The following is a 26,650-nucleotide window of genomic DNA, read 5'->3' on the forward strand; positions in this document are numbered from 1 at the left end:
TTATTTTATATCCCCACCTAGTACCATTTCACATTCTGCTTAAGTACTTGGTCATCTATTACATGACTCATTAGTTTGAGTTCTCTGTAGAATTAAAGAAAGTTGCAGTAAAAATAATAAATGGAACCTAAGTTTCAACTACATCATCCATGCATGTTTTAAAAGCATCTTTCAAAGTCAATTCAAACTCATATACAATGCCAGGGATTAGCACTCCATCAACTTCTTTGCTAAACTTTTTTCCTTGCCCCATTACATTGAAGTATTGATGAGTAAAATGGCAAATGTTTCTCTTTATTGGGATTCAAATCAAAGTGTGTAAAACTGGATCAGATAAAGACCTGTCCCAGGAGAAGTACCCAGGGGCTATCATATGAAATTCTATTTGGAAATGCTTCCATTTTTCCTTCAAAACAATTTGTAGTTACTATTGTAGTCAAGAAATTTAATAAAATGAAGGTTTCCTGTCTCTGTCCCTTAAGGAAAATTTGATGAAGTTTCTAATTACAGAATCTTCCAAAGAGATGTGACAAGGTTTTCTGGAGATTTATTTGAATAATTACATGTACAGAGTATGTAAATGCTATATCTTGCACTATGGGTACACTACTAGGTCAGAAAAATCTGAGAAACAGTTTTAATAGGGAAAGAAATCTAGACTAAACATTATTTATCATGTAAACAAAAATATTTTGTTGCTATTGAATATGTCATTAGATTGCAAAGCACTTTTTTCTAATATTCCCAACCTTCCTAGAGATCATTGATTTTAAAAGAAAGGCAGTATGTGTGGCATGGTGGGAGCATCACAGGACAGTTTTTGTTTGTTTGTTTGCATCATGGGTTTTTTTGGAATCAGGCAGACCTGGTTTGAATTCCAGTGGAGTTATTTGTAAACTGTGTGATACAGGATAAATTTCTTAATCTGAGCCTCTGTTTCCTTGTCTCTACAATGGAAACAATACTATTTACCTTGTGTGTTGTGAAGATTGGAAATACTGTACTGTATATAAAATATCTAGTATGGTATACAGTACTTGGCACACAGTAGGCACTCAGTAAGTTATAACTACAGTCATTTTAATACATTCGAGCTGAAAGGGAGATCATTCTGAACCCTTCAGTTAACACTGAGGGATCTCAGGATCCAGTGTTTAAATGTCACAAAACTAGTCGATGATATCATTAAGTATATTTTAGTATTCAGATAAATGAGGGCACAGGGAAGCACAGAGACTTGCACAGGGTCATTCAAAGAAGCATGGGCATTACATGGATTGAAAAAGAAAGTCCAGGCTCCTTCGCCTAATATCTACTACAATTTCCTGCCATTTCTGGGGAAAAAAAGATCCCATGGCTTCTGACCTTTTACCTTTTGCTGTTTTTTAATCCCATTAGATAATTTACTCCAACTTTAGAATGAATGATCTCAAAAGCAAATTTTATTTCATCCTATTTTTAGAATAGATTCAGAAAGTAAATTAGCTGTCTTACAGATTAACATTTATTTGACTTACCTTGCATAATTAAGGACATGTTGGAGAGCCTGCCTATAATTGCAATATGTTGCTAGTTAAAATCTTAGAGCAAGCTCTCTTCCCTAACCTAGAAATGGTACTCCCTAGATGTACATTCCCATTTTCTACTGATCTACAGCTTTTCTTTATTAGCTTCTAGATGGAGGGAAAAAAAAGCAAACCTCTTCTTAAAGAAATCCGTTAAAAATGTGCTGTCTTCCAAGGGGAAGGAAGAAGGAGCTGATATACATGGTAGTTGTAAAGCAAATAACAAACAAATTGGGTATTCTTAAGAAACAAAGAACCTGCAGGAAAACCTCAAAGATGAAAGTAGTAATTAGTAATACTCTCCTCTCAATTTGCACACTGTGCTTTAACAACTTCTGGCATCATTTTTCTTTCTCGAGAAGTCTATAAAATTGCCCTACAGCATTCCACACAATGAGAATCTCACTTCTGATTGATTAATAAGGGTGAGTGCTGACTGTATTCAGTATGGAGATAAGTGTTATAGCCAGGCACCTAAGTGTTCTGACCAGTATTTTCAGAGCAACTGATGGCTGGATATAGGTTCTGCCATCTGAATGATTATAAAGATCACTAACAGGGTATTTAGACACTGTTAGCATGGCTGAAGAAGTTGTGGTAGATACCTAGTGTGAACCACATATCCCACAGCTTTAAGCATTCTACTTCACTCACTGCATCAAAGCAGATGTTGACAACACCAGCTTTGGGAACTTTATGCAAAAGCTGTCCTGGGTGGATTTGACATTTAGCTATCCAAAGCCTGGGCTAGTTCTTAGGGCCCCTTATCATAGCTTTGGAATGAATAAAGTGTACCAGATTATGGTGAAGGCTGCTCTCAGAAGGAAAGATGAGTAAATTAAGTCAAAGGAAAATGCACTAACAGCTACGACAAGAAGAAAAATTTAGTTTAATATTAGCTTTAATAGATACATACATTTTAGCACTCTCATTACTGATGCTTCAAGAATTCATGTAAATCCTGTTCATCAGGACTCTATTATTGCTGCTTTCCAAGCAAAAAAGCTGCAGTGAACCAATTATTTGCTTTATTTGGAAAAACCTAAATATTCCTTCTCTATGTGGCAGGTTGAATGTGGTAGGTGAGGTGAGTGGTTTTCAAACGAGCAGCAACTCAGAGGGATGTCAATTTCAGGCACAAATCAAGCTTGATTCCTCCCTATTTCTTATGCAAAAATTCTTATAATACCCACAAGAGTTTTAAACCTGTATAAAAGGCAGGACCCAGCCTGATGAATTTCCTTGAAAGATGAATTGATTATATGTTGCACCTGAGTTATTCATTCACTCATTAACTATGTATTGTGGACCTACTATGTATAAGGAATGAAAGCTGGTACAGAGGAATAAGAAACACTTTAACATAATACTTGGGGAGCTTATGTTCCCTTGGGGAAAAAAGGCACCTCTTTTAAACACTATTGAAATTCCTTTCAGGAACTCCTGGGACAGATAAGAATTACCTAATCAATCAGTTACACAATAAGAACATGTAGTGGATTCCACACTATGCTAGAAGTTGGTGGGGAGGTGGGGAAGATTCCAAAATATTAGATGTGGTTTCTCATCTCAAGCAACTTACTTCAATAGAAAAATACCTCTTATTCATGAAAGCACTGCAAAGCAAAAGATAGCAAAATATAATCAAGCGCTAATTGAATAGTATAGACACTGCTAAATAAATTCAGATTTAATAGGCTGGGGTTAGCCAGGGGGCTTTATAAAAGACAAAGGCCTTGAAGAAAGCAAAGCCTTTCAACTCTGCTAGTAGTTGAAATTAAATCCCAACATGGCAAATGTCAAATGGCTAAAGAGTAACCTCTTAAAATTTAAAATAATAAGTGACTATCTAACAAATTAAACACATTGACCTTACTATATTTATTGGCATGGAAAGATGTTCATAATACATTAAGTGTGAAAAGTAGTTTATAGAACAGTATTGTGTCATATGATTCCACTCTTAGAGAATTAAAATATAGACATTCATGAAAAAAAGTCTAGAAGGATAAACATGTTAGTGATGATTTTCTGTATGTGGTAGGCTTATGGGTGCTTTTAATTAAGCTTTTTTCTCTCTTTTCTAACTTTTTTTTTTACAACAAATGTGTATTATTTGTTTAATAATTAAACAAATGTTGACTTCATAAAACCCAGTAAAATGAATACTTGATAAAACCCACTAACATAAACGTGTGCATGTGTGTGCACACATACACATAAAAACGTTTCGGAGAAAGAACAGGGAAGAGTGGTTAAATAAGTAAGGGAATGGGGTAAATGATATGTAATGACAGACTTAAAAGTTGATTATCTTTCAGTTTAGTGGTCTAAGATGGGTGCATGATGCAAATCTAGAAAATCAAGAAGTTCATTGGGAAATGCAGATTTGTTCATTAAATTTTAGGCAACTGTTGAATTGAGGGTGGGTCTTTGAAGATTGAGAAGTAAATTTAGAGCAAATAAAAGTAAGACCAAGCTCCCATAGAAGGCAACAGAAAAAAAAATTGGAATTTGTTACCCTAAAGGTAATAAAAAGCTGAAAATATAGTTTCAATAATGATTTACATATATTAATGGAAGAAAGGTTCATTAAAGGTTGTTAAGCAAAAGTTAGAAATGTTTAGGCTCTGTGAGATATTGAGCATACTTGACAGTGGTAGAAGGTGAGCACAGACCTGATCCCAATCAATGCAGGTAGCCACAGAGCTAAGGCAAGGATCTGGAGGCTCTCTGTGAAATCAAATTGCTGGATTGTGGGAGAGTTTCCAGGAGGTAGTAACTGGGGAGAGGTTGGGGTGACAGAGGGCACTTTGAGGGCTCTGGCCAATAGTTATTTATTAACCAGAAAGGAAGCTTTTCAATGTTTTAATAACAATTATGACCACACTAATGCATATTGGCTAAAAATTTATCTTAGATGCATGTATCTTCTGGGATAGACTTCGGTATTTTGCCTGTCATAGACAAAATATAGAGATGGATGGATGGACTACAGCGTGGCAACAGTTTTAGGATTTTGTAAAGTCACATGAAATATTTAGATGACAAAAGTTTTGTTTTGTTTTGTTTTTTTACCTCGAGGGCTATTCAGTGAAGCTTCCGATGCTCTCCCACCATCTCCGCAGTGACTCTGGTCAAACGGAAGGCACTGATCACCAGTTCCTGCCACCACTTCAAAATTCTTGGACAGATCTTTTGCTTCCACAAGAGATTTCAGCTTGTAGACTTTTCGAGTATTGGTGTCTGATAGATAGAGTGATTCAGATACAGGGTCCATAGCCAGATAGTATTTGTGAGCAGGACTTGTGCTAAGGAAGAGAAAAGTAAAATTATTTAAAGCAATTTGTTCAACATGTTCCCCCGGGGTCGGCCTTTTGCACAACTGATAAAAAGATCCTTAATAGATGAGCACATTAATTTATTTTCCTTCGTACATACTAAGGGGATCAATACTTCTTTGCTTTTCTAGTAATGGGTCCAAGTATGAAAAAAATTTTGTGTATATGGCTAACTTGCAATGATGCTGACATTTCCTCTCAGGGTAGAAAGAAGCAGAAGACAGAAAATCCCAGGACATCATACCTTTCATACCCAGTTATCCAATTATCTACTATATGAGACTGTCTGAGTATCTCACAGTCACCTCAAACTCAACAAATTCAAAATCGAAGTTATTTTCTTTTCCTGTCTTCCTCATCCCTCATGAACCTATTGCTCTCCTGGGCTTCTTGCCTCACTTGAGGACACTACCACACTCCCAGGCTTTTGTTGTCAGTTGAAAAGTATGTTTAAAGCTTGAGGAGTGTCACTGAGGGAGGACAATGCTGGAGATACACTGCTAAAGTTTTTCTCTCTAAGCTTCCCTTTTTCAGCTGACTGCCACACTACACTTCTCTAATCCATTTTTTCTTCTTTCAGGACATAATAGAACTGATTATATTTAACCTTTTTTAAAGTTACAATCACAATCACGCGATTGTATAATCATACAGCCATGCCTCCTAAAGGCAACACTAAAGTTACTTGGACTGGATTTTGGCATTCCTGAAACTCTTCAATTACATATTCACATGGGATCTCAAGTTATTTTTACCTGTATAGATGGTTAAGGTTGTTCATTATTTTTGATTCTTCCTAATTTCATTTTTTCAATGACTGCAGTAACTTTGGTTTTGACAATATATTTTACTTGAACCGAAAATTCATGTAATACTGACATCCTCCAAGCCTCAAAACTGGAAGTCAGCCCTGATCCCATCTTTTCTCTCTACATGCAATTGTGTCTATAAAGTATGTTTTAGAACCATTCTCTTCTTCCGTACCTCTGCCATTACATTAGTTCTAACTTTCATCATCTCCAGTCTAGTATATTTTCTATAGCCTGACATACAGAAGGTGTTTTTGAAATCTTAAATCCATTTTTTCTACACTGCCTCCAGGGTTATTCTGATCATTTGGCTCCCATCTTTAAAAGCTTTTCAATGTTCCTTGGTGTGTTATTCAAGCCTTTCTTCACTTAACTCATTTTCACATGCCTTTTGAGACTTTACTTGGGTATCCTCTCCTCAAAGAATCCTTCCCTGAATCTCCAGTCTGGGTTATTTGTATTATGCTTGTCTCTATTCTGGGATTACAAATTATATTACATTATTTGTTTATATGTTTGTATCCCCCCTTAATAAACCATGAGAGTTTGGAGGACAGCAACCTTGTCTTGTTTATCTCCTATGTGCTCAATGCCCATATCTCTGTCTAGCACCCAGTTATGAAAGCCAGAAATCAGAAGTCATTCTTTTTTACCTTTTTCTTTCCACCATTCCCCACATCCAGTGAAACGGCATGTGTTTTTAAAATTCTACTTCCTACATTCTTCTCCAGTATGCCCACTTCTCCCTATATTTACTATCATTAGTCTAAGATTCCATCATCTCTCATCTGAACTTTTTCCTTGGTATCATTTCTGCATTGTTTATTAAGTCATTAAAAACCATTTACTAAGTGCATACAATGTGACCAAGAACTGTGCTATGGTTTGAAGACCTACTTGTGTGCAAGATAGAGCTCCTTTTTGAAACTCAGTCTAGTGGGAGAGACAGATAAGCAGACAGGGCATGACTGCCATATGCCCATGTGTTATGACAGGAGAAGTAGAGAGGGAGAGAAAGAGAGAGGAAGGACTACTGACTTAGCAGCACCTATCATATGGTATTAGCATTATTTAAAAAAAATTAACTGAAGTCCATATGTTATTTAGATTTCCTTAGTTTTTACCTAATGTCCTTTTTCTGTTCCAGGATCCCATCCAAGATAACAAATTATATTTAGTCATCAGTCTTCCTAGGCTCTGCTGGGCTGTGACAGTTTCTCAGACTTTTCTTGTTTTTGATGACCTTAACAGTTTTGAGGAGTACTGGTCAGGTATTTTGTAGGATACCCTTGACTGAAATGTGTCTGATTTTTTTTTTTTTTCAAATAGTTAGACAGGGGTTGTGGGCTTTGAGGAGGAAGACTATAGAGGCAAAGTGCCATTCTGATCAAATCATGTCAAGAATACATGCTATCAACATGCTGTGTCACTGATGGGGTTGATTGATCTCCTGGCTGTAATAGTGTTTATCAGTTTTCTCCACTGTCAAGTTACTCTTTCTCTCCCACTTTCCTCATCTTACTCTTTGGAATACAGTAACTATGCATAACCAACACTTAAGGAGTAGGGAGTTATGCTCTACCTCCTTGAGGTTAGAGTATCAACAGCACTTATTTTGAATTCTTCTGAAGGGGAACCGCATCTTTTTTCCATTTATTTATGAATTTATTGATATCAGTATGGATTCATGGATATTTATTCTACACTTTGTATTATGTCTGATGCTGCTTTATTTTGTTCAAATTATTTCAACTTTGACCATTGGGAGATCATTTTGTTGGCTCTTTGCCACACACCCCAAAATGTTATTTTTTGTAAGCCCTTCCTTATTTCTGGTACTACAAGATGCTCCAGGCTTATCTTGTATACTCCAATCCCAATGTTAGGATCAGCCATTTCTCCAAGGACCCTTGGTTCCTTTTATCAGAGAATGGTATTGGAAACCAAGATCTGAGTGCTGGGTGTAAGCATTGTGTTTAAAAATATCTTTCTCTCCAACTACATTATGAGCTCATTACAGGCAGGAACCATATTCACTTCTCTATCCTCAGAGCCAGAATTCAGCAACTGCTGAACTAAACTGAACCATCAGATGTGAAACTTAGACATAAACGAATTCAGGCCTTGGCCACTTAGCCAAGCAAAAAGGAGGGGAGTCATCAGAATAATTAAGATACCTTTCAGGACTGGCATGTTACTAATTTTATTTGTAATTGTATGTGCCCTCTAAGCATATTTATGTATTCTAATAATAAAAAGGCTGCCAAATACTAATTTGAGAGTCAGTATGTAGCTTTAATTGGAAAAAAATCAGATCCAATTGGAATATATGATTTTTTTCTACTTGCCTTCATTAAGTAACAGAATCCAGTAGATTCCAGGGACAATGTCAACCCTGGACCCGCGATAACAGGTGGGTAATGGACCCCAAAAGACTCCAGAATTAATTTGGCAGTCATAACAGACAAAAGATCACTGTAGCAAAGACTACTTCAATAGAGGTTTGACTAAAAGTTTTTACATATTTAGTTGAATTTTTGCCTTCAGAATAAAATCTCCCCAATGCACTTAGATCTTTCTAGAATAAAGAAGGGGTCAAAAGCCTTCTCTGAAACAACCTTCAGTGTTTTGGCAGCCAGTTTGTAGAGTTTCAATTGAGCCAGATTAGTCATGCTTTGTTTAGGAAGAGTCCACAGGCTATTTTTCCAAGAGAAATGTTATTCACCCAAAAGTACTTTGGAATGCATTACATTCATTTATTATTGAGTATGCCCAATGTGCCTGTGAGGGAAATTAGAATTAGCATTCTCTTCAAATCTCAGCTGGGGAAACCCAGACACATAGGGAGCTTGCCCAGGGTTGATAACAAGTTTGGATCTGGACTAAGATTAGATTAGATATGAGATTGTACGTGCAAAACACTATCAGAATATACTTGTTCTGAAGATGGCAAAAACAAACAGTGTTCCTGCCTTCTTCTAACTGAGCAACATGTCCTTTTTTGTTTAGCTAGGCTGTTCTCAAACGTTGTGTACTGGCCTTTAGAAAATGGAATAGCCCTACATACCAAATTCAAATCTGATTAATGTTATTTTCTTGACAGCCAGCAGTCAGGAAGGCCCTTTATATCAATATGTAATTTGCCATTTCATGCCATTTCCCACGTGCATTTCAGCTCTTTGAGACTGGTTTCTTTCTACTTTCTGAAAACATGATATACCTGAGAAAGAAAAACCACTGGACTGCATTCTAATTTGCTTTAATCCCTTATGTCTAAATGCAAATTGCAATTTGAGATATGTAACGATTTCTTTTATATCTTGGGTGTTAGACTTATTGTCACCTTCTGGTTAGTTTTACATTGCAGCAATGCCCTCCAACTTAGCAAAGATCACTTCATTCATGCTAGTTAAAAATCACATAGATTGTTAAATGGGCAATTAATGCTTATAATTAATACTGTGCAACACTTTAACAGCAAGCAATTTGACAACCAACTTAATTTGTTTAAGAAATCAGTTATGCCAAAGTAGCAAGGCTGATCTTCTGCACTGGCATTTAGAAAGTGGCACCTCCCAAACGAAATTCAAATTTAAAACCCTATCAGTGCCATTTTGAAGACAATTGGCATTCAGGTGTGAACAAATTCAATTTTCTCCTTTGCAATTTCAGGTAATTTAGAACAGTTTTGACAAGTGTAATGCATAAACATATTGAATAGAAATACTCATTATGATTAATTTCAGAGCTATGAGCTATTGACTGTAAACGGTCAGTTTAGAGTTTTCCTATTCTTTTTGGTGGAAAATAAAAAAGGGAAAATCTTATTAAGAAGGTTATCATGGTTACTGTTTAATACACTTGTCAACTATATTTCTGGATGTAGGGAGATTGCTGTATTACCTCTTTCTCTACCTACAACTTAAAAACATCAAATCTATTTGAACTTGCCGACTCATTTGGGATATCATCTTAGGGGAAACACAGTGTTGCTTTCTCATAAAGTACTAAACTGCCAGTTTTCACTTATCTTGTTTTCTTCTTGGTATGTGCTGATTCTCCTGCAAATTCCTTAGTGGACCCATCTTCTTTTGGAAGACACTTACCTGAGTCATTACTTCCAAATTCACTTTCACACTATTCCTTTAATCTTTTTTTTTTTTTTTTTTTGGAGTTGGAGTCTCACTTTGTCGCCCAGACTGGAGTGCAGTGGCCGTTTCCGGCCACCGCAGCCTCGACCTGCTGGGCTCCGGCGATCCTCCAGCCTCAGCCTTCCAAGTACCTGGAACTATAGGCACGTGCTACTACGCCCGGCTAATTTTTTGATTTATTGTAGAGATGAGGTCTCACCAAGTTGCCCAGGCAGGTCTCGAACCCGCGGGCTCAGTCAATCCACTCACCTCAGCCTCCCAAGGCACGGAATTATAGGCTGAGCCACCGAGCCCAGCTTATTCCTTTAATCTTATTTAAGAAGCAACATTTCCCTGTTAGCACATTATTTGGAGATGGCCTCTTAGGTAAGAGGGAACATTAGGTAGCTGCCCACGCGATTTGCTTACCTATGTCTGGTGTCTCTGTTTCTATGGTGCACGAGGTATCCACGAGTGGCAAGTAAAAGCAAACAGAGAGTCATAAGTATCATTCAACAAGACAAATCTAACCAGACACGCTGATTCCTAACTCAGATTGTGGCTACTAGACAGACTCCACAGGAATCATTTAGCCAGGTGTGCAAGTCAAATTTAATCCAATCCTCCCAGGCTTCTCCTCCTAAGATGGTGTCCAAGCTATTGTATACCTTGCTTGGTGGATGGGCAAAGTTCTAATGTGGATTTTCCGGAAGGTTCTCTCTGGATCACCAGTATAAGAATCACTTGGATTCTTGCACATGTGTGATTTCCTAGGGCTCTCTCCAGCACTACTGAATCAGCATCTCAAGGTGAAGATGGGGCCTGGGAATTTTATTTTTAACAAATTCAGCTATGATTATGAGGTTTACGAACCACTGAGCTAGAGGTTGAAGAAGAAGTCGGTGCAGAAGGACTGACCACTATAGGCTTTGTTTTGATAGCCATAAGTATCCTACCAAAATGTAAAATCACTGTGTTTTATCGTGTATATGACAGACTCCTAACCCTAACCTACTAAGCCACTTATCTTATCTCAGGGATAAGATAGGAACATCTGTTATGCATATTCCTTAGCAATATTAAAAAGCTTCCTAACAGGTTGAACGTGTAAGACTTTTCTTTTAGACCATGACAGAATGTCCCTGGCATCAAAATTGATGCATCAAAACAACTTCATAAAACATTATGTACATTAAGTATTAGAGCCTTGTGTTTCCAGTCATCCATGCTCTAAGGGGGCAACTGAGGTGGCCAAAACAGAACTGTCAGGCCAGAAGCAGCAGAATGGTAGCTGTAGATCTGTAAGTCTTTTTGGTCTAGGGCATTTCATGCTGGGACCTGGTATGAAGTTTCTCACACAGAGGGTGCAGTTTGTGTGCAGGCCTGACTTTGGGTCAAGTCTGTCTGGAATTAAAAGGCTATAATCGTCTGTGAAATACAGTCATTTTCATTTTAAAATTCTTTTAAATCTGGCCCTTGTGTCATTTTGAAAACATGAAGATAACAAACCCTTTTATCTAAACTAGAAAAATGTTCTTATTCTTTGGAAAGTCAGGGAAGAAGAAAAGATACAAAATTATTTCGTTTGAAGCTGTCTGCTACAACAGATTCAACTCTTTTAAAAAAATAACCTTTCCGGGATTTTACTAGCTGGGTCACAGGCCAAGAACCACTAACTTTTCTGTTTCCTTGGCTAACCTCAAAAGGAAAGGTATCCTGTAGGTTGAAAGAAAGGTCAAACAGTAAGGATGGGGGGCTCTGATTAGAAACCTGGCCTAAGGTATTTGCACCTCTTTCAATTTTTTGGTCTCTCAACACTTGTCTGTTTTTGTGGCCTCCAAATTATAGGGTGAGTGTGCTTGAGGCTAGCTGTAATGTAATGTAGTTGATCCTCCTGAAGGAAGTTTAATTGTGAAAGTACTAGAAAGATTTCATTAAAATATGGTTCATCCACACCAGATTCTTATGGCACAGAACCATTTTTGTGGCTATGAAGGGTTTGAAATTCTTAGGTGATGGCGAGGATTTGGGAGGGGGATAGTTTGACTTTCTTGCAGCTGCTTCTGATTCTGCCAATAATGTCACTGTGAATTTGGAAAGATGTCCCATATTATGCAGAGCAGCTTCTCTCATTAACATCTCAGAGGGAGGAAGTGAAAATGACGGAATTTATTTCCAGTGTGTGACCTTGTTCTGTCTCAGAATTACTTTTAGTTACAGATTTAGGAGTGAGCCACCACCAAAGTCAGTCTGCTGTCTAGCTAGCAACTGAATACACGCTGAGCTGCCTGTGCATGAGCTCTTCACAAGGGCCAGAGCCCATCCGTGGGCACCACCACTTGGCAACGAACCAACTTGAAACTTGCCATGTGTTAGGAGGAGAAAGGAGTGGAATCTCAAATCTTTTTAGAGCAAGAAATGCTCCCAGTGATAGGGTCTTTAAGTTAATCTTTAGTTTTCTCAGGATCCAGATGATGAAAAGGGTCATCTACTTTTCTTTTTTAATTTAAGAGAAAATTTTTGAGATATGATTTATATACCATAAAATTCACCTTTCTAAAACATTCAGCAGTTTCCAGTATACTCACAGAACTATGCAACCATTACTATCATCCAATTCCAGAACATTTTCATCACCCCATGAAAAATCTCCATACCTATTAGCAGTAACGTCCCGTATCCCCCCCGACTCCTTCAGCCTTGGGCAACCACAATCTGCTTTCTGCCTCTATGGATTTGCCTCTTCTAGACAGTTCATATAAATGGAGCTATTTAATACTTGTCCTTTTGTGTCTGGCTTCTTTCACTTACCATAACGTCCCATCTATGCTTTTTGTATTTTTTTTTCTGAGGTGAGAGACAGAAAAGAGGGGATATGCCATCTTTGAAGCTGCAGTCTAGCGACCTGGTGTCATGGGAGTTTGATTGGCTTGCTCTGTGGTAGTTGCAACCCTTTACTTGTTCTTCACGCTATTCTCAGCTTCCTTCCTTATTCTTGGCCAGAAACATTTGATGTTGAATAATGGACTACCCCTCATATTTCCATAGTCTTCTTCCTTTGAACACCCAGTGCCTACTCCTGCCTGTCACTGACTTCTTAGAGCTTTCAACTTCAGCAACCCTCGTTTAAGACCACCTTCTCCCATGCTTTGGCTTTGTCCCTTGCCCTTATCACAACTTACTTGTCCTGTGTTTTAGGGACCCAGTTTCAGCTAGCCCTTATCACAACTTACTTGTCCTGTGTTTTAGGGACCCAGTTTCAGCTAGCCTTCCCTTGAAAAGCAATCTGGTAAGCAAATTCATGTCAAGGGACTCATAGATACTTCTAGCTTGATGGGCCACTCTAAGAGGTTCTTGTGTTGGGAACTTTTAGACATACAATGTCTCAACTCAAAATAACACTTTTCTTAAAGTGGGAATTTGGGGCACTGGGGAAGGCCAGTGAAGATGTTTTGGGGTAAGATGGAAGAAGCCTTTGAGTGTCACTGCTCATATATAAGATCAAATGAGGAGGCAATCACCTATTTTAACTACATGTAGTGTTTCTAGTTTTGCAGCTCTAGTGCTGCCAAAGAGTGTATGGCCCATGACCATTTCTCAGATATTTGCAGAGCTCTCAAAACCCAAGTTCCATTTGTTCCTTTAGCAGAGAGCTCTACAAATTCTACTGCCTCTCAGCCTGCTAACTGCTTCTAAATGGGTGATATTCCAGCTCTACTCCATCCCCAGCAACGACAGAGAACAAAGTAAGAAATATTAAGCAGTCACTGGAAAAGAAACAGTAAAATCTCAAGAGAAATTTTCATGTCGCGTTGACATTTGTTGAATCCAAATTACTCAAGGTACCGAGAAGCATTTACCAGGCTCTTACTTTCTTCTTTCTTTCATTTTTAAGGGAAGGACAAAATAAATACCTGGAGAATAACAGAATCCCGAACAATAGCAGCATGAAGTTTTATAGAGAATAAATCCTTTCCAGTCATGCTTAATGGATTTTCTAATAGAATTGTGAAATTAGAAGATGAGAGGGGAGAATAGGGATATTACAGATTTAAATTTTTGCAAAGCACTTGATATGGTGTCTCTCATTTTTACTTATATCATTATCCCTATTAGTTTCAGAAAACCAAAAAGTAGCCCTGAGGCTACTTTTTTATAATAACAAAAAAACAAAGTTATAATTGATGAGAAATAGTTGAAGGACTTGGGGATGTTTAGACTGAGGAAGAGAAAGCTCAGGAGCCTATGATAACTGTCTTCACACTTGCAAAAGTTTGTCAGATAAAAGAAAGGAGTGACTTTTGTTCTGCTTCGGATATTAACATTTGCCACTACAGAGTGGTTTTTTTTCATGAAGACACATTTTGACCAAATACAAGTAGGAATTTTCTAACAAAGCAGTCCAAAGATGCAATGGGCTATCTTAAGAGATATTTAAGTTTCCCATTACTGAAGGGGATCAAACGAAGTAGAGATGACAAACTATCAGGCATACACTGTCACAGTGTTGGTGCTGATGTTCTCATGGACCCTTCTAATGTTAAGTTCACAGATTGGTGATACTTTTGCACTACTGAAATGTGTATATGCATATGTGTGTGTATGTATGTGCGTGTGTATATATATAAAGTTTTAGCATGAAGAGCATTTTTTATGAAACCAAGAACTAAGCTATCTCATATAGCTTTTACAAAATCTTCACGGAATATATATTTGAGACATGCTTATGTTTAATTGCATGATCTTATAAGCTTCCTTTATTTGTTGTTTTACCTCAGTCTCCCACTGGAAGGAAGCACTAAGATGTGTAAGTGTGAATGAATGATATCTGCCGGAAACAAGCAAAGGGGTACTAGACATATAACAAATAACAAAATTGTTTCTTTTGGCATATTTTTAATGAAAATGACATTACTGGCTTTTCCTTTACCTTTCTATTCAGTCAATGGGGGACAAGCTAGAGGAAATAAATAATTGGCAACCAAAAAAATAAAGCTATTTTTTAGGTCAGATAAAAGAAGTTCCATTGCAAACAGTTTGGATTGGTAGGGCTGAGGTGTGAAAAAACTACGGTCTTAAAATCTTCAAAATGTCAGTATGGCCCAATATGGAAAAAAAGGATTGAAGACAAGGAAATCTGGAAGGGCATCCGTTGGTGGCAAACTATATGTCCTCCTAAAATATCATTAAAATTTGAGCTGAGAATTATGCATTTGTGGGTCTCAAAACAAGTTGAATTGTATGAGACATGCAAGTGCATGCTCAAATATAAACTTAAAGTCAATTTTATAGATAGGGAAGTAGAGAACATAGTAGTTAAGTTATATAATGAATAACTTGACAGAGGGTAAAGATTTAGAAGCCTCTCTATCCCTGTTGACAATATTGCTTCTCCATTCACAATTTTAAATACAACCAATAACATAATGACTATATTAGTCTGTGTTTCCAAGGAAACAGATGACTCAACCAAGTAAAATGACTAATTTGCATGAGGCGAGGAGCAATTAAATTAACTGATCTTAACAAAAAACTGGTATAAAATGAAGTTTTTAATCTAAATACAGTGGAATTCAAAGAACATTATGGTTTTTGAGATAGCATAAGCCTTATTCAATTAACTTACTTCTCCCCAGGAAGTTTAAATCTGGAAAACTTATAAAGCAACTATATAAATCCACAAATTATATGTAGTATAATGTACATAGAGGCTTTTTACACAAATAAATATAATAAGAACTATATTAGTTTCTGAGTGAACGTGACAGGTAATCTATGTTGACATAAGCTGGTTTGACGGTTTTGACTACAAACAGAGAGTTACCTGTCAATTAGGTCAAAATTATCATGTATATCAACAGCTTATTTCCTTGATGACCAATCACAAGAGTGTTGAGACAGAGAAGAGAGAGCTGTTTTTTCTTTTTGAAGGGGTTATTAACCGTGAGTCTATGAAAGGGCTTCATCTACAGGGATGGGAAATTCAACAGAAGGAAAAAATGTGACCCCTTAAGTCACATGTGCAATTGTGTATAATGTGTTTTTTCTAGGAGGAAGGTCCATAGCTTCAGTAGATTCTCAAAGGAGTCTGAGACCGACGCAAAGGATGTTAATAAGAAGTACTCTCAAGGATCCAAGCTCAGAAAAACAAGCTAGGGAGAGTCAGACTAAGTGAGAGAGCCTGGGTGTGTGAGCTCATAGTGTGTGTGAGCTCACTGTGTGTGCATGCCTAAGCGAAGAGCTGTGACAATGAGAGAAAACAGTGTCATAGAGTAAGAATGAGTAGAGGAATTGGACAATACTTCAAACTGTCAGAAACTAATTTTTCTTTATACTGAGAAAATCATTTTGTAATTAGGGCCCAAGTTATTCTATTTTATACTTCAAATGGCTTTGTGTTGAAGGTCATAAAATACTTTGGACTAAAATGCAAATTTGTAAAGTGTTAAGGATCCTTGACCAAGAGAAAATTTCATCAATGAATGACAATTGCTACACCTTAGGTAAATTTGCATTTAAATTACAAAGAAAATGGCTAAAGTTAGCTGGAGTTTTTTAAAAAAAAAATATTTTTTGTTTTGTTTTTATAGATAATGTTACTCTTTTTCCTTTGATGAATCAGCCATATAGGAGCTAGCTATACAGGGTGTACAGGGTTAACTATATAGGCTCAGCAAGACAAGGTCTCTGTCTACCTAACAGCCAACGCCTGCATGACTGGAAACATTTAGATGTTAAATGAATTGTTCAGTGCTCCTATCCATGTTTGGCATTATGTAGATCGAGCACCCCTAGGGTTTTGAAAACAATGTAGAGTGTTGTATAAATCATTTCCAAATCCAAGCATACAACCATCTTGGCCTTCCTGTTGACTTTCTAGTAAGTAGGTGCCCAAAGAGATATACTGCTGAAAATGACAAGTTCCTGTGAGGTTTGACATCCTGAGGTACTTGCACAATTGATTAGGGTAGGGTGCTATGAATTAGTACCTCTCTAGGCTTTCTAGATGTGCTCTGTCTTTATAAAGTCTTAACTTTACAGTCTATTTTTTTTTATTATCCAAGGGATTTAACAGCTTTCTTCTCTATGACAGCTTTTGCAATTATAATTAAGAAATGTATTAAAACTGGAGTGAATTAATGTGAAAAATGGATGGGGGCTTGGGACTAGAAGATTTCCCCAGCTAGGTGTGAAGGAATAACTCAGTTTGACAAAAGGGAGGCAGATTCTAAAGCAAGCACGAGAATCTGAAAAACTTTGAGGAATGCCCTTATGTATTCAAATGTACATGCTTGTGTGAACCTAAGCATTAAATTAAAATGACCCAATATTTCTCATGTGTTTTAACTGGCCTTGATAGTACTGTGTACATATAAATTGTACTATCAATGTCTCTGTTCTCCCAGTCACTATTTTGGGCACTATGTTCAGGTCATTGAGGAGGATGCCTGAAACAGAAATTACTTGATGGAATAGTTTATAGGATGGCATCAAAATCTTCAGAAACATAGAACAACTTTGAACCTAAAGTATCAGAGGCATGTGTCAGGGATAGAGCTGTCATAATCAATGAGAAGAAAGGTTCTATCAATTTATCCAGGGGAGCGGAAACAGGATTGTTTATCCCTAATGGGATGGGAGTGAATGCCTCCCTTTTGTAGGACTCCAAAGGATATACATTTGTGTCTTATAGACTCAGAGAAGAAATAAGCTGATTAAGCCATGCTCAATTTAATCGTGATCTTTGTGTAATGTCAGTTTTTGGAATACCAAAAACTATGAATTTTTTACAAAAGGTGTCAAAATACTTTGTACTCTTAAGAAAATTCCTAAGCAGTGAGAGATGAATGCTTTAATGATCATGGAGTAGAGTTTTTAAGGGTAAGCCACTAATTTGTCCTTATGCCATGAAAACACAGATTTTCATTTCCTTCTTTATGAAATGACTACTTCAAGGAATTGATCTGAAGAACTTAGAAACCTTAACCTTTTGGATCTAGCAATACCTCTCACTGCTAGCATAGACAGATATTTCTGATGAGTCTTTTTAGTGTCCAGCAGTGGGTGAATGACATACCTGAGCACTTGGAAGTATTTGGATCCATGTCAGTGACAGCAATGTACACAGGGAAAAACACACATACAGGGATGTCAACACTTGCTGGTTCTCCAAAGCAGTGTTCAAAGGTTCCCTCAAGTAGGAAGAATGGGCATGTTTACCTTTGTTTCTATTTCTGCATCTTAACTCAGTGCTACAGTAGGGGTAACTGTACTTTCTGCTCCTTCTGGCGATGTTTTGTCTCTTCATATTAGCTTACTCTTGCTTTTTTTCTTTATCTGCTAAGCAAACATAAAGATTAGAGGAGACTTACCTTAATTCCAAAATACTAACGGAGTTTCCTGAGGGAAATATTCGTCTCACAAAATTGAAGTCGCCAACATACACACTGCCATCAGGGCCAGAAGCTAAGGCGACAGGAGCAAAGAGTTTGTTGTTGTGGGCTGGGCCATTGCAGTTGGTACAGGCTACACTTCTTTGGTGTCCGTTACCCATTATGGTTGATATGACTGGGGGCTGCTGGGAAATGAACATATTTTCCCCATTTCCCTTATGTATGATTCCTAGACCCAAGGAAAACAAAAAGAGAGAGGATAAAAAAGGAATTACCACACAATAGTCTCAGCAATATTTTAATTTCCTTCATTGTTCAAGGCATTGGCCTGGCATATGAGAACCTGAGAGTGAAACACACTGCCTTTGGTTTTGTTTTGTTTAATTGCATAACCATAACAAACAGTAGCTTACACTCTGCCTCAGTTTGTCCATATGTGAAGTGGGGTAATACAACCAGTCTCTTTAACGCTGATTCTAAATGCCTCAATAAAGTAGTTGATGACAAACTTTTAATGATCTCCTGCTCAGCCCAGGCTCTGAATCATCTGTGGTTAACTTTTCATCACTGACTTTATCTCTTCTGATGCCTAGCACATACCTGTCTGACTTCAAATTACCCTCACTATGAAACCGGTTCCTGAAAAGAGAATATCAGTCAATTTTAATATTAACCTTAGCAAGACACAATCATGAAGGTAATCTACTTCTGTGAAAAGAAAAGAAATCCTACTGCTAGAATGCACTTCAAAGATATATGAAAAGGACTTGAATTTTCCACTCTTTTGAACCATATCACACTATCTTCAGTTCAGGAAATAGAGATACTGACTTATGAAAATGCTTTGCAGACATTCTGTTTGAGCATTCTCACCCATACTCACAGCTTTAACTCCTATCTCTATATGTTGAAACTTTCCCTCATCCAGAGTTCTTACTTGGCATGCAATTTCCTACTAGACCTCTTTACTTAGATGTCCCACAAGTACCATAGACTCAAACATTTTAAAACTGTACTCAAGATTTTTCTGCACCCCTTGCCAAACCCTCCTGGGTTTCCTACTCAACTTGTGAGTGGTAGCGCCATGCACACAGTTACCTAAATTATAAATCTGGACATTGCCATGATTCTTCTTTTTTAAAAAATTTATTTTATTTTAAAGATGTGGGATACAATTCAGGGCTAGTATACAAATGTTCATTATACAGGTACCCTTGTTGATGAGGTGTGCTCTTCTCTCCTGGCAGTTTCCCTCAACTGGCAATCCCACCCCCCTCCCCTGGCAGTTTCCCTCTACTGTCAATCCTTTTCTTATAGTATTATGATAATTGTTCAAGGTCCGCTTATGAGTGAGAACATACGCCATGGTTCTTCTTTTCTCCTCATTGTCTAAACCATATTAATAACTAACTCCCATTGAGACGATATTTTAAAATATACTGAAACCAGTTTCTTCTTCCCTATTCCTACTTTAGTTCAGTTTTTCGTAACTTATTGGTCTCCTGGTCTCCATGCATATCCATGTCCAAATCTTTGTCCATACTCCTGTCTGTGGCTTAAAACCTTTCAATAGCTTCAAATTCCCTATAAGGGCACATTCTTTATTTTTTTCCTTTTAGTTTTTTTTAATTTTAAAGATGTGGGGTACAATTCAGGGTTAGTTATACAAATGTTCATTATGCAGGTACCCTTGTTAATGAGGAGTGTACCCCCTTACCCAGGCAGATTCCCACTACTGCAAATCCTGTTTCCCCCCTCTACTCCCGGCAGTTTCCTACTACTGCCAATTTTTTTCTTTTGGTATTACAATAATTGTTCAAGCTTCGCTTATGAGTGAGAACATGTGATATTCGTTTATTTGTTTCTGTGAAAGATCACTCAGTATTATAGACTCTAAGTCCATCCAGGTTGCTGTGAAGTTCATGATTTTGTTCTTCCCTATGGCTGTGTAATACTCCATCGTGTATATGTGTCACATTTTAAAAATCCAGTCCCCTTTTTTTTCTTTTAATTTTTTATTCTATTTTAAAGATGTGGGGTACAACTCAGGGTTAGGTATACAAATGTTCATTATGCAAGTACCCTTGTCAATGAGGTGGGGCACATTCCTTATTGTTAAGGCACACTAAGTCCTTCATGAATTAACCCCTACCTACTTCTTTCGTCTCCCTGCTCTTTGTGCTCTCATTTGTATCCTGAGTTCCAGTCAGATCAAACTACTTGCAGTTAGTATTTGCACATACTTCCATTATTCTCTGCTTTTGTACATGCTACTCTCTCTATGCTGAATGCCCTTCTCATCTTGTATGCTCAGAGAACTTCTACGCATCCTTTAAAGCTCAGCTCGAGTCTTCCTCAATGCTCCATACAGGCAGTTAGTGACTCCTTCTTCTGTGTGCCCATAGTTTGTTTTCCATGGCTCTATTATAACACTTATTACATTGTTTGACACAATTATTTATTACTTTTCTATCTTTCCTATTAGAACATTAATTAGCTCCTTGAAGGCAGACTTTCTATCTTGCTCCTTTCTGTATTTCAGGGCCAATCCCTGTGGCCAAATCATTATAAGTGCTCAGTAAATGTTGAAAATAGGCTTTGAGCTTCTTGTAGTTTCCTTGTCCAAATCCCAGTGATTTTGCAAACCTGCTGTGCCTGGGCAGAAAATCCAAGGAACAAGTACTGCTGTGCTAATAGCTCAAGTCAGCCCAGAATGAACCAGGGCAGGTGAAACGTTTGTGTTGTGAGAAAGCATGCCAATGTGTCAGACTGGAGTCACTGATAACAAATGAATGAATGCAGTTATACAGTATAGCCTTATTTTTTTTTCCCTCTGTTGCCCCCTGTTGTCTATCTGCCTGTTATGTTCCCTAAACATTTCCTGAACTGTCTCCTCAGTTTTTTTTCAACTGTTGGTCCCACAGTCCTACAACAGAGATCACTCTGAGATAGGAACATTAATGGCAAAAATAAATATGAGCGTAAAACATGCATAATACTATGGCACCAATATATGTTTAGAAAGGGCCTTCTGGCAAACAGAAATCACACCCATCATACAGTCTTTGGATTTCAAATTTAAATATTTTTACTTTTCCTCCCAGGGTGTTTTCTGGCTAATTTTTCAACCTATGATTTGCAGGAGCAGCTGTGAGTTTATGCCCTAACAAATTGGTCTTTTATTGCAGAACTATGTGATATCTTGAGGATCACTACTTTCTTGTTATTTTATTAATAACTTTATTAGGTAGTAAAGACCCTTCTTAAGATTTAGAATAGTTAATTAAGTAAGATTAATAAGACTGAATTTCATTTCCCAAAAAAACATTTAATTGCAATGTGATCAATATTGCAATTCAAATGAATTGGGAGGAGGTGAATGAGAACTGGAATGACAGTTGCACAACATGACTGAAAACAAATCTCCTGATGATTGCTAACTGAATATTTTACCAATGAGACTATGATATGTTCTTTAATAAGTGAGGAAACCACTGTTTAGCATGTCAGTGTTTCAGCAATACACTATAGAATATATCATTCAAAAATCTTTCCAATTATTGGCTTGGAAATACCAGATTTGCTATTAACATCTATTTTCACAGGTAGATCTCTATTTTTTTATATCAATATAACGGTATAGTTAACAATTACCCTCAAAATGACATGTTATTACCAGGCTCCTGGCAATTTAAAAACTAAAGATGGCTATTCTAAACCATTCTTCTAAGCCTGCAATTCTAAAACTCCCCTTTTCTATTAGAAAGCCCAGCACTCCATCAAAGAAGAAGAATGATTAAAGGAAATAAAACATAAGGCAATGTACTTTCTGATTACATCTCAACAATTGATGTCTTGCTTTCATGCAAGGTACTAAAGTGCCCGTGTACTGAAATTACCATTCCTGTTTAAAGCTGAAGCAATCAAAACAAAAATGGGCAAACCCCTTTTGTATTGCCCTGGAAAAATAGATCATTTTGAAGGGTGTTTTTGTTGTTTCAAGAATCTGTTTAACCTTCTATTACACAGAACCAGGGCATACCATCTAGCAACAATGATTTAACACCAGTTCTTCTGCAAAATGTTGCTTTGAAAATATTTTGTTTATGTCCCTAGAAATCTTGATCAATTACTGCTGCCTCCTTTCCAGTTTATTCTGCCACACATGCTCATTTTGAAAAGGGAATAAAATGATCCTAGGACAACACACATTATTTATATGAAGGCCAACTTCTTGCTAAGGATTGGGTAACTTATTTACAGTCAACAATGAAATCCCACTGAATGGGACCTACTGCACAGTTTTTTTCTAAGTTTTCCTTTTCTCTGCTTCAAAGCTAAGTCTGTTGTGTAATAAGGTAAGCACACTTTTAAATATACTACTCATACTCTCCTGCTACTTTGCTCAGAACTTCTTTTGAAGCTTATAAATATGCCTGAAATAAAAATTCCCCTTGGAAGCCAGTGGGTGGTGCTTTATGCTGATTTCAAAGAAGAAACCATTTTTCAAACTTATGAACAAGGGACACAATATATATTTCTCTCAGTACTTGACTGAGAGGATATAAACACAAAGTGGGAGATATGCCAGTATGATCAATGGAAATTTACTTCCCCTCCCAGTAAAACCATTTGTCGACAAACTACTGATCTATCTTGGAGGCTAAGTTAAAGGAAATTCTTTACCAATTTCAGACAGATGACAATACCCAATTAGTACCCTGGATTGCTCTTTTAAAAATAGTTTTTAACATTCAACTTGCAGGAAACACTAGGGGATATGTTTGATAAAAATATAGACTAAACAAATAGCTTAGTTCCATAAAACATGTGCACATCTTTGTCATAGTTTTGAAGAAGTAAGTTTTCTTAAAAAGAATGAAAATGCCCTCTCTGTAATCACTAAGATGTATTTTGAAGGAAGAATGTTGAAAACCCCAAGTTTCTTGTGTTTTGATCTCAATGAAAGTCAGAACCATCTCATATATCAGGCATAATATTTGGAAACAATCCTCCACAACCAATGGTTAATTGTCAGGTAAATATAATTGCTGCAACTGAAATGACAAATGTTCTAAAAACACTGCTTGCTGGAAACTACCCACTGAATAATAATTTGAGAGCCAAAGAAAAACTGAAGACTAGAATGGCAGCAGACATCCAATCTAATTACAGGTGTCTTTTTAACCAGTGAGAGGAAATTGGGGGGAAGATAGATTCTTGTTTCTAATCTGCTATCTCTCAGATCAAAAAAGCAGGGTGCCTAAAGAGTTATGCTTTTTCCAGAGAGAAGTGGAGTGGGAGAATTTGGAAAGATGTCTCTCTTGCCTTAATCAGTCAGAAAAGACTGCCTGACCCGAGGGGGAAAGATCATTGCTTTCTAAATTGGTCTTCCCAAAGCTGCTCCGTCACACTTATTCCTGCTTCTGAAACTGCCTTTGTGGGTGGGATTTAGACTTCGAAAATGTCCCAAGAGAGGTGTTCGTATCCAAGGTCAGGCTGAAGGGCAGCAGTAGAACTGGCTTCAGATCTGTTTCCTGGCAAGTGTGACCAGTTCTTGGTTAGAAAGACAATTCATCTACAAATGAGACAATAAAATGAACAAATACCCCTTTTAAAAAAAACTATCCAAGGTAAGGCTTCTTTCTCAGAATAAAATTCTCTGAAAAGTAGAGACAGAAAGCAGATTTAATGGGGCTGTGGGTGAGCACAAGACATTTTTTAGAGGTAGTAAAAATCTTCTAAAACTGGATTGTAGTGATGGTGCACCACTACAAATTTACTAAAAATAATTGAAGTATACATTCAAAATGGGTGAATTTTATGGTGTTTAAATTATACTTCAATAAAGTTGTTAAAAATCCTCAGAAATAACTTGGTTCCTATTACCTAAAAACCAATTTCTGGTGAGTTAGGGGTGGAAAGAACACATTTGTGGAAATCAGGGGACCCCCCAAAGCCAACTTTGTGAATGACTCCCCTCTGTTCTGAACTTTTCAAGTCTGTGTGAAGCAAATGGTAAGAGGATACAGGGCTGGGAGCACACAGCTGGGGGCTTGCTCGATTGAGGTCATTTCCCACTTTGTGTTTAATGTCAATGACAGGCATTTGAAAGAGACAATTCATACAAGCCAATAAAAGTGAGTGGAAAAGAAATGGCTGCTTAAAATGTCAAACTCTTTCAAATCAAAACAAAAAACCTAATAATTTAATAAGTGGCATCTGCCCTTTCGTTTTTGTACTTTTAAAACTGTGGCTCTCCTTTTGACAACAGGAAAAAAAAAAACTGACATTTTATATCTGTGCCTGAATCTTTGCTCTTAAAAAATAGTTTGAAATGAAATTTAGAATTTTCCTTGAACGAAGAGAAGGAAGTATAATGGGGGCACAAAGCAGTGGACTCATTCCCCTTCAGAGTCCCACACTGGGACTATGGTAGGTGGTCTCATTTTATGGTTCAGGCAAATCTGGTTAGCTTTGCCATTCAAATTTTCCCAGCCTGTGGGGCTAGTTGGCATAGCTGATTTGACTATGGTGCAAACAAAGTGATATCACAGATGTGATTAGAATGGATCTCTTAGCTTTAGTCAGTTCATGGCCTTGTAAAATAACCCGGCCTTAGTCTCCTGTTCCACAAAGGGAAGATGGATATAAGGATGGCTGGATGGGAGAGTGTAGCTCCCTCAGAACATTCTGATCACTAATTCTGGAAAAATAACCCAATGCACATGTCCTACTGCAGCTTCCTCACAATCTGCCTTTTTAGATGAAAAGAAATATGATTCCACAGTAGATATTCAGAGGATGGAAACACCAATGACTGGTTTCCCAGTATGATGAAACAGGATGTGGAGGAACTTAGATGAAAGAGTTATAACCAGGGTAGCAAAATTAGTTTGTTTCAAAGAAGCACGGACCTTAGGACCACTTGTGGTCCCTTCTACTGATTTATTTAACATTTATATAGCAAACTAGGAGAAAGTGACAACAGTAAAAGTGAACCAAAGGAGGAAGAGATTGATGATGAGAGTGTTCTGGTTCTAATTACACTAACACAAATTCAAAATCAAATCACTGTATTTGAAAGGAAATATATTATTGTGGTCATCTCTAAGTGGTGTTCTTATGGGTAATTTTTCTCTTGTACTTTTCCAAATTTTCTGCAAAAATATGTATTAGACAGCATTAGGAAAACAGTATTGGTAAAAATTTTAAAAACTGCTTACCACTTTGAGGATTCAAAACGTGATGCTTATTCAAAGACCAGCCTCCTAGGTTAGAAGCATCCATCTCAAAACCTTGTAAAATGACTGTCCTTTGCTCCCAGAGAATAAAGTCAGGGCATGTCTCATATTCATATCCCACAGACACTGCAAACAGAGAGTTAAACACATAAGAAAATTGTTAAGTGTTTGTTCCATATGTACACTGGTTGACAATTCTGTGGATATTGCATTTGCTACTGAATTCTGATGTGAGATGAAATTTGACTACAAATACCTTTCACCTAAAATAGTAGAGCATTTGCACTTAGCATAGAATTAGTTACCCCAAAGTGATCAGTTAGTGCATATTGGATAAATATATAAAGGAATGAGTGAATGAATGCTGCCGTTGGGTTGGTACCGTGTGCTTATAGACATTAAGCTTTATTCTGGGCTTTTGAGTTGGAGGCTATGCTGCAGAACTGAAGAGAGAAGCTTTCTGCAGGTTTAAGCGGTAGTAGTGTAATTTCTCTCTCTTTGTAGGATACGTGTTAGGAGGGTTGATTTCTTACCTCTCTAGTGTGGAAAATGCACTCAAAAAGCTGACTTTGGAGTACCACTTCACTTGTACAACTGACAACACATGAAAGTAATAAAAATCTATTTGCCCAATTTGTATTTTTTCCTGTGCTAACTGGCCTTTAGCTTGCCCAAAAGACTAAGTTTGCTTTGAGTACTGCAAGTGTAAATTCCACTTTGTGCACATTATGTTTTGGTTTCTGCGTATAGCTAACCAATGGGACATCATCCAGCATTTGGCTTCAACGCCTAAGCAGCACAGATGTTGTGCATTAAACTTGGAACGCTGGTATGCCACTAAAATGAGAGGTGCAGAACATGGTAGCTTGGATATCTCTGCTCTACCGAAATATGTATAGCTCAAGTATAGCAAGTCCCAGTCATTTTCCCAGCAAACCTGCTGAACTGCTGGAACCTCAGATTTCTGTTTTTTGACTTTAAGATGCTCTCTATCCTCATAGTGTTCTAAGCCTGAGAATACTGGTTCATTACACTATGTATCCCAAAGCTTCTTTTCCATTTTCTGGCAGCTTAAAAGAGTCTATAATACTGAGTGACCTCTCACAAAAACAAAAATCCGAATATCACATGTTCTCACTCATATAATGGACCTTGAACATCCAATGCA

At 37.3% G+C, this 26,650-nt stretch overlaps 1 protein-coding gene across 1 annotated transcript in view; it reads right to left on the bottom strand.

Annotated features, from left to right (window-relative positions):
• TENM1 (teneurin transmembrane protein 1) overlaps positions 1-25,608 on the bottom strand; it is a gene marked incomplete at its 5' end in the record, with an annotated part of 121,118 nt that extends 95,510 nt beyond the window's left edge. The window contains 4 exons of the mRNA XM_008051919.2: positions 4,644-4,876; positions 10,275-10,295; positions 18,218-18,467; positions 25,465-25,608. Of these exons, the coding sequence (XP_008050110.2) occupies positions 4,644-4,876; positions 10,275-10,295; positions 18,218-18,467; positions 25,465-25,608 (648 nt within the window). The remainder of the gene's footprint in view (positions 1-4,643; positions 4,877-10,274; positions 10,296-18,217; positions 18,468-25,464) is intronic.
• Between the last annotated feature and the right edge of the window lie 1,042 nt (positions 25,609-26,650).

The sequence above is a fragment of the Carlito syrichta genome, unplaced genomic scaffold, assembly GCF_000164805.1.
Source record: "Carlito syrichta isolate Samal-C Ts95f unplaced genomic scaffold, Tarsius_syrichta-2.0.1 Scaffold245254, whole genome shotgun sequence".
Classification (NCBI taxonomy): domain Eukaryota; kingdom Metazoa; phylum Chordata; class Mammalia; order Primates; family Tarsiidae; genus Carlito; species Carlito syrichta.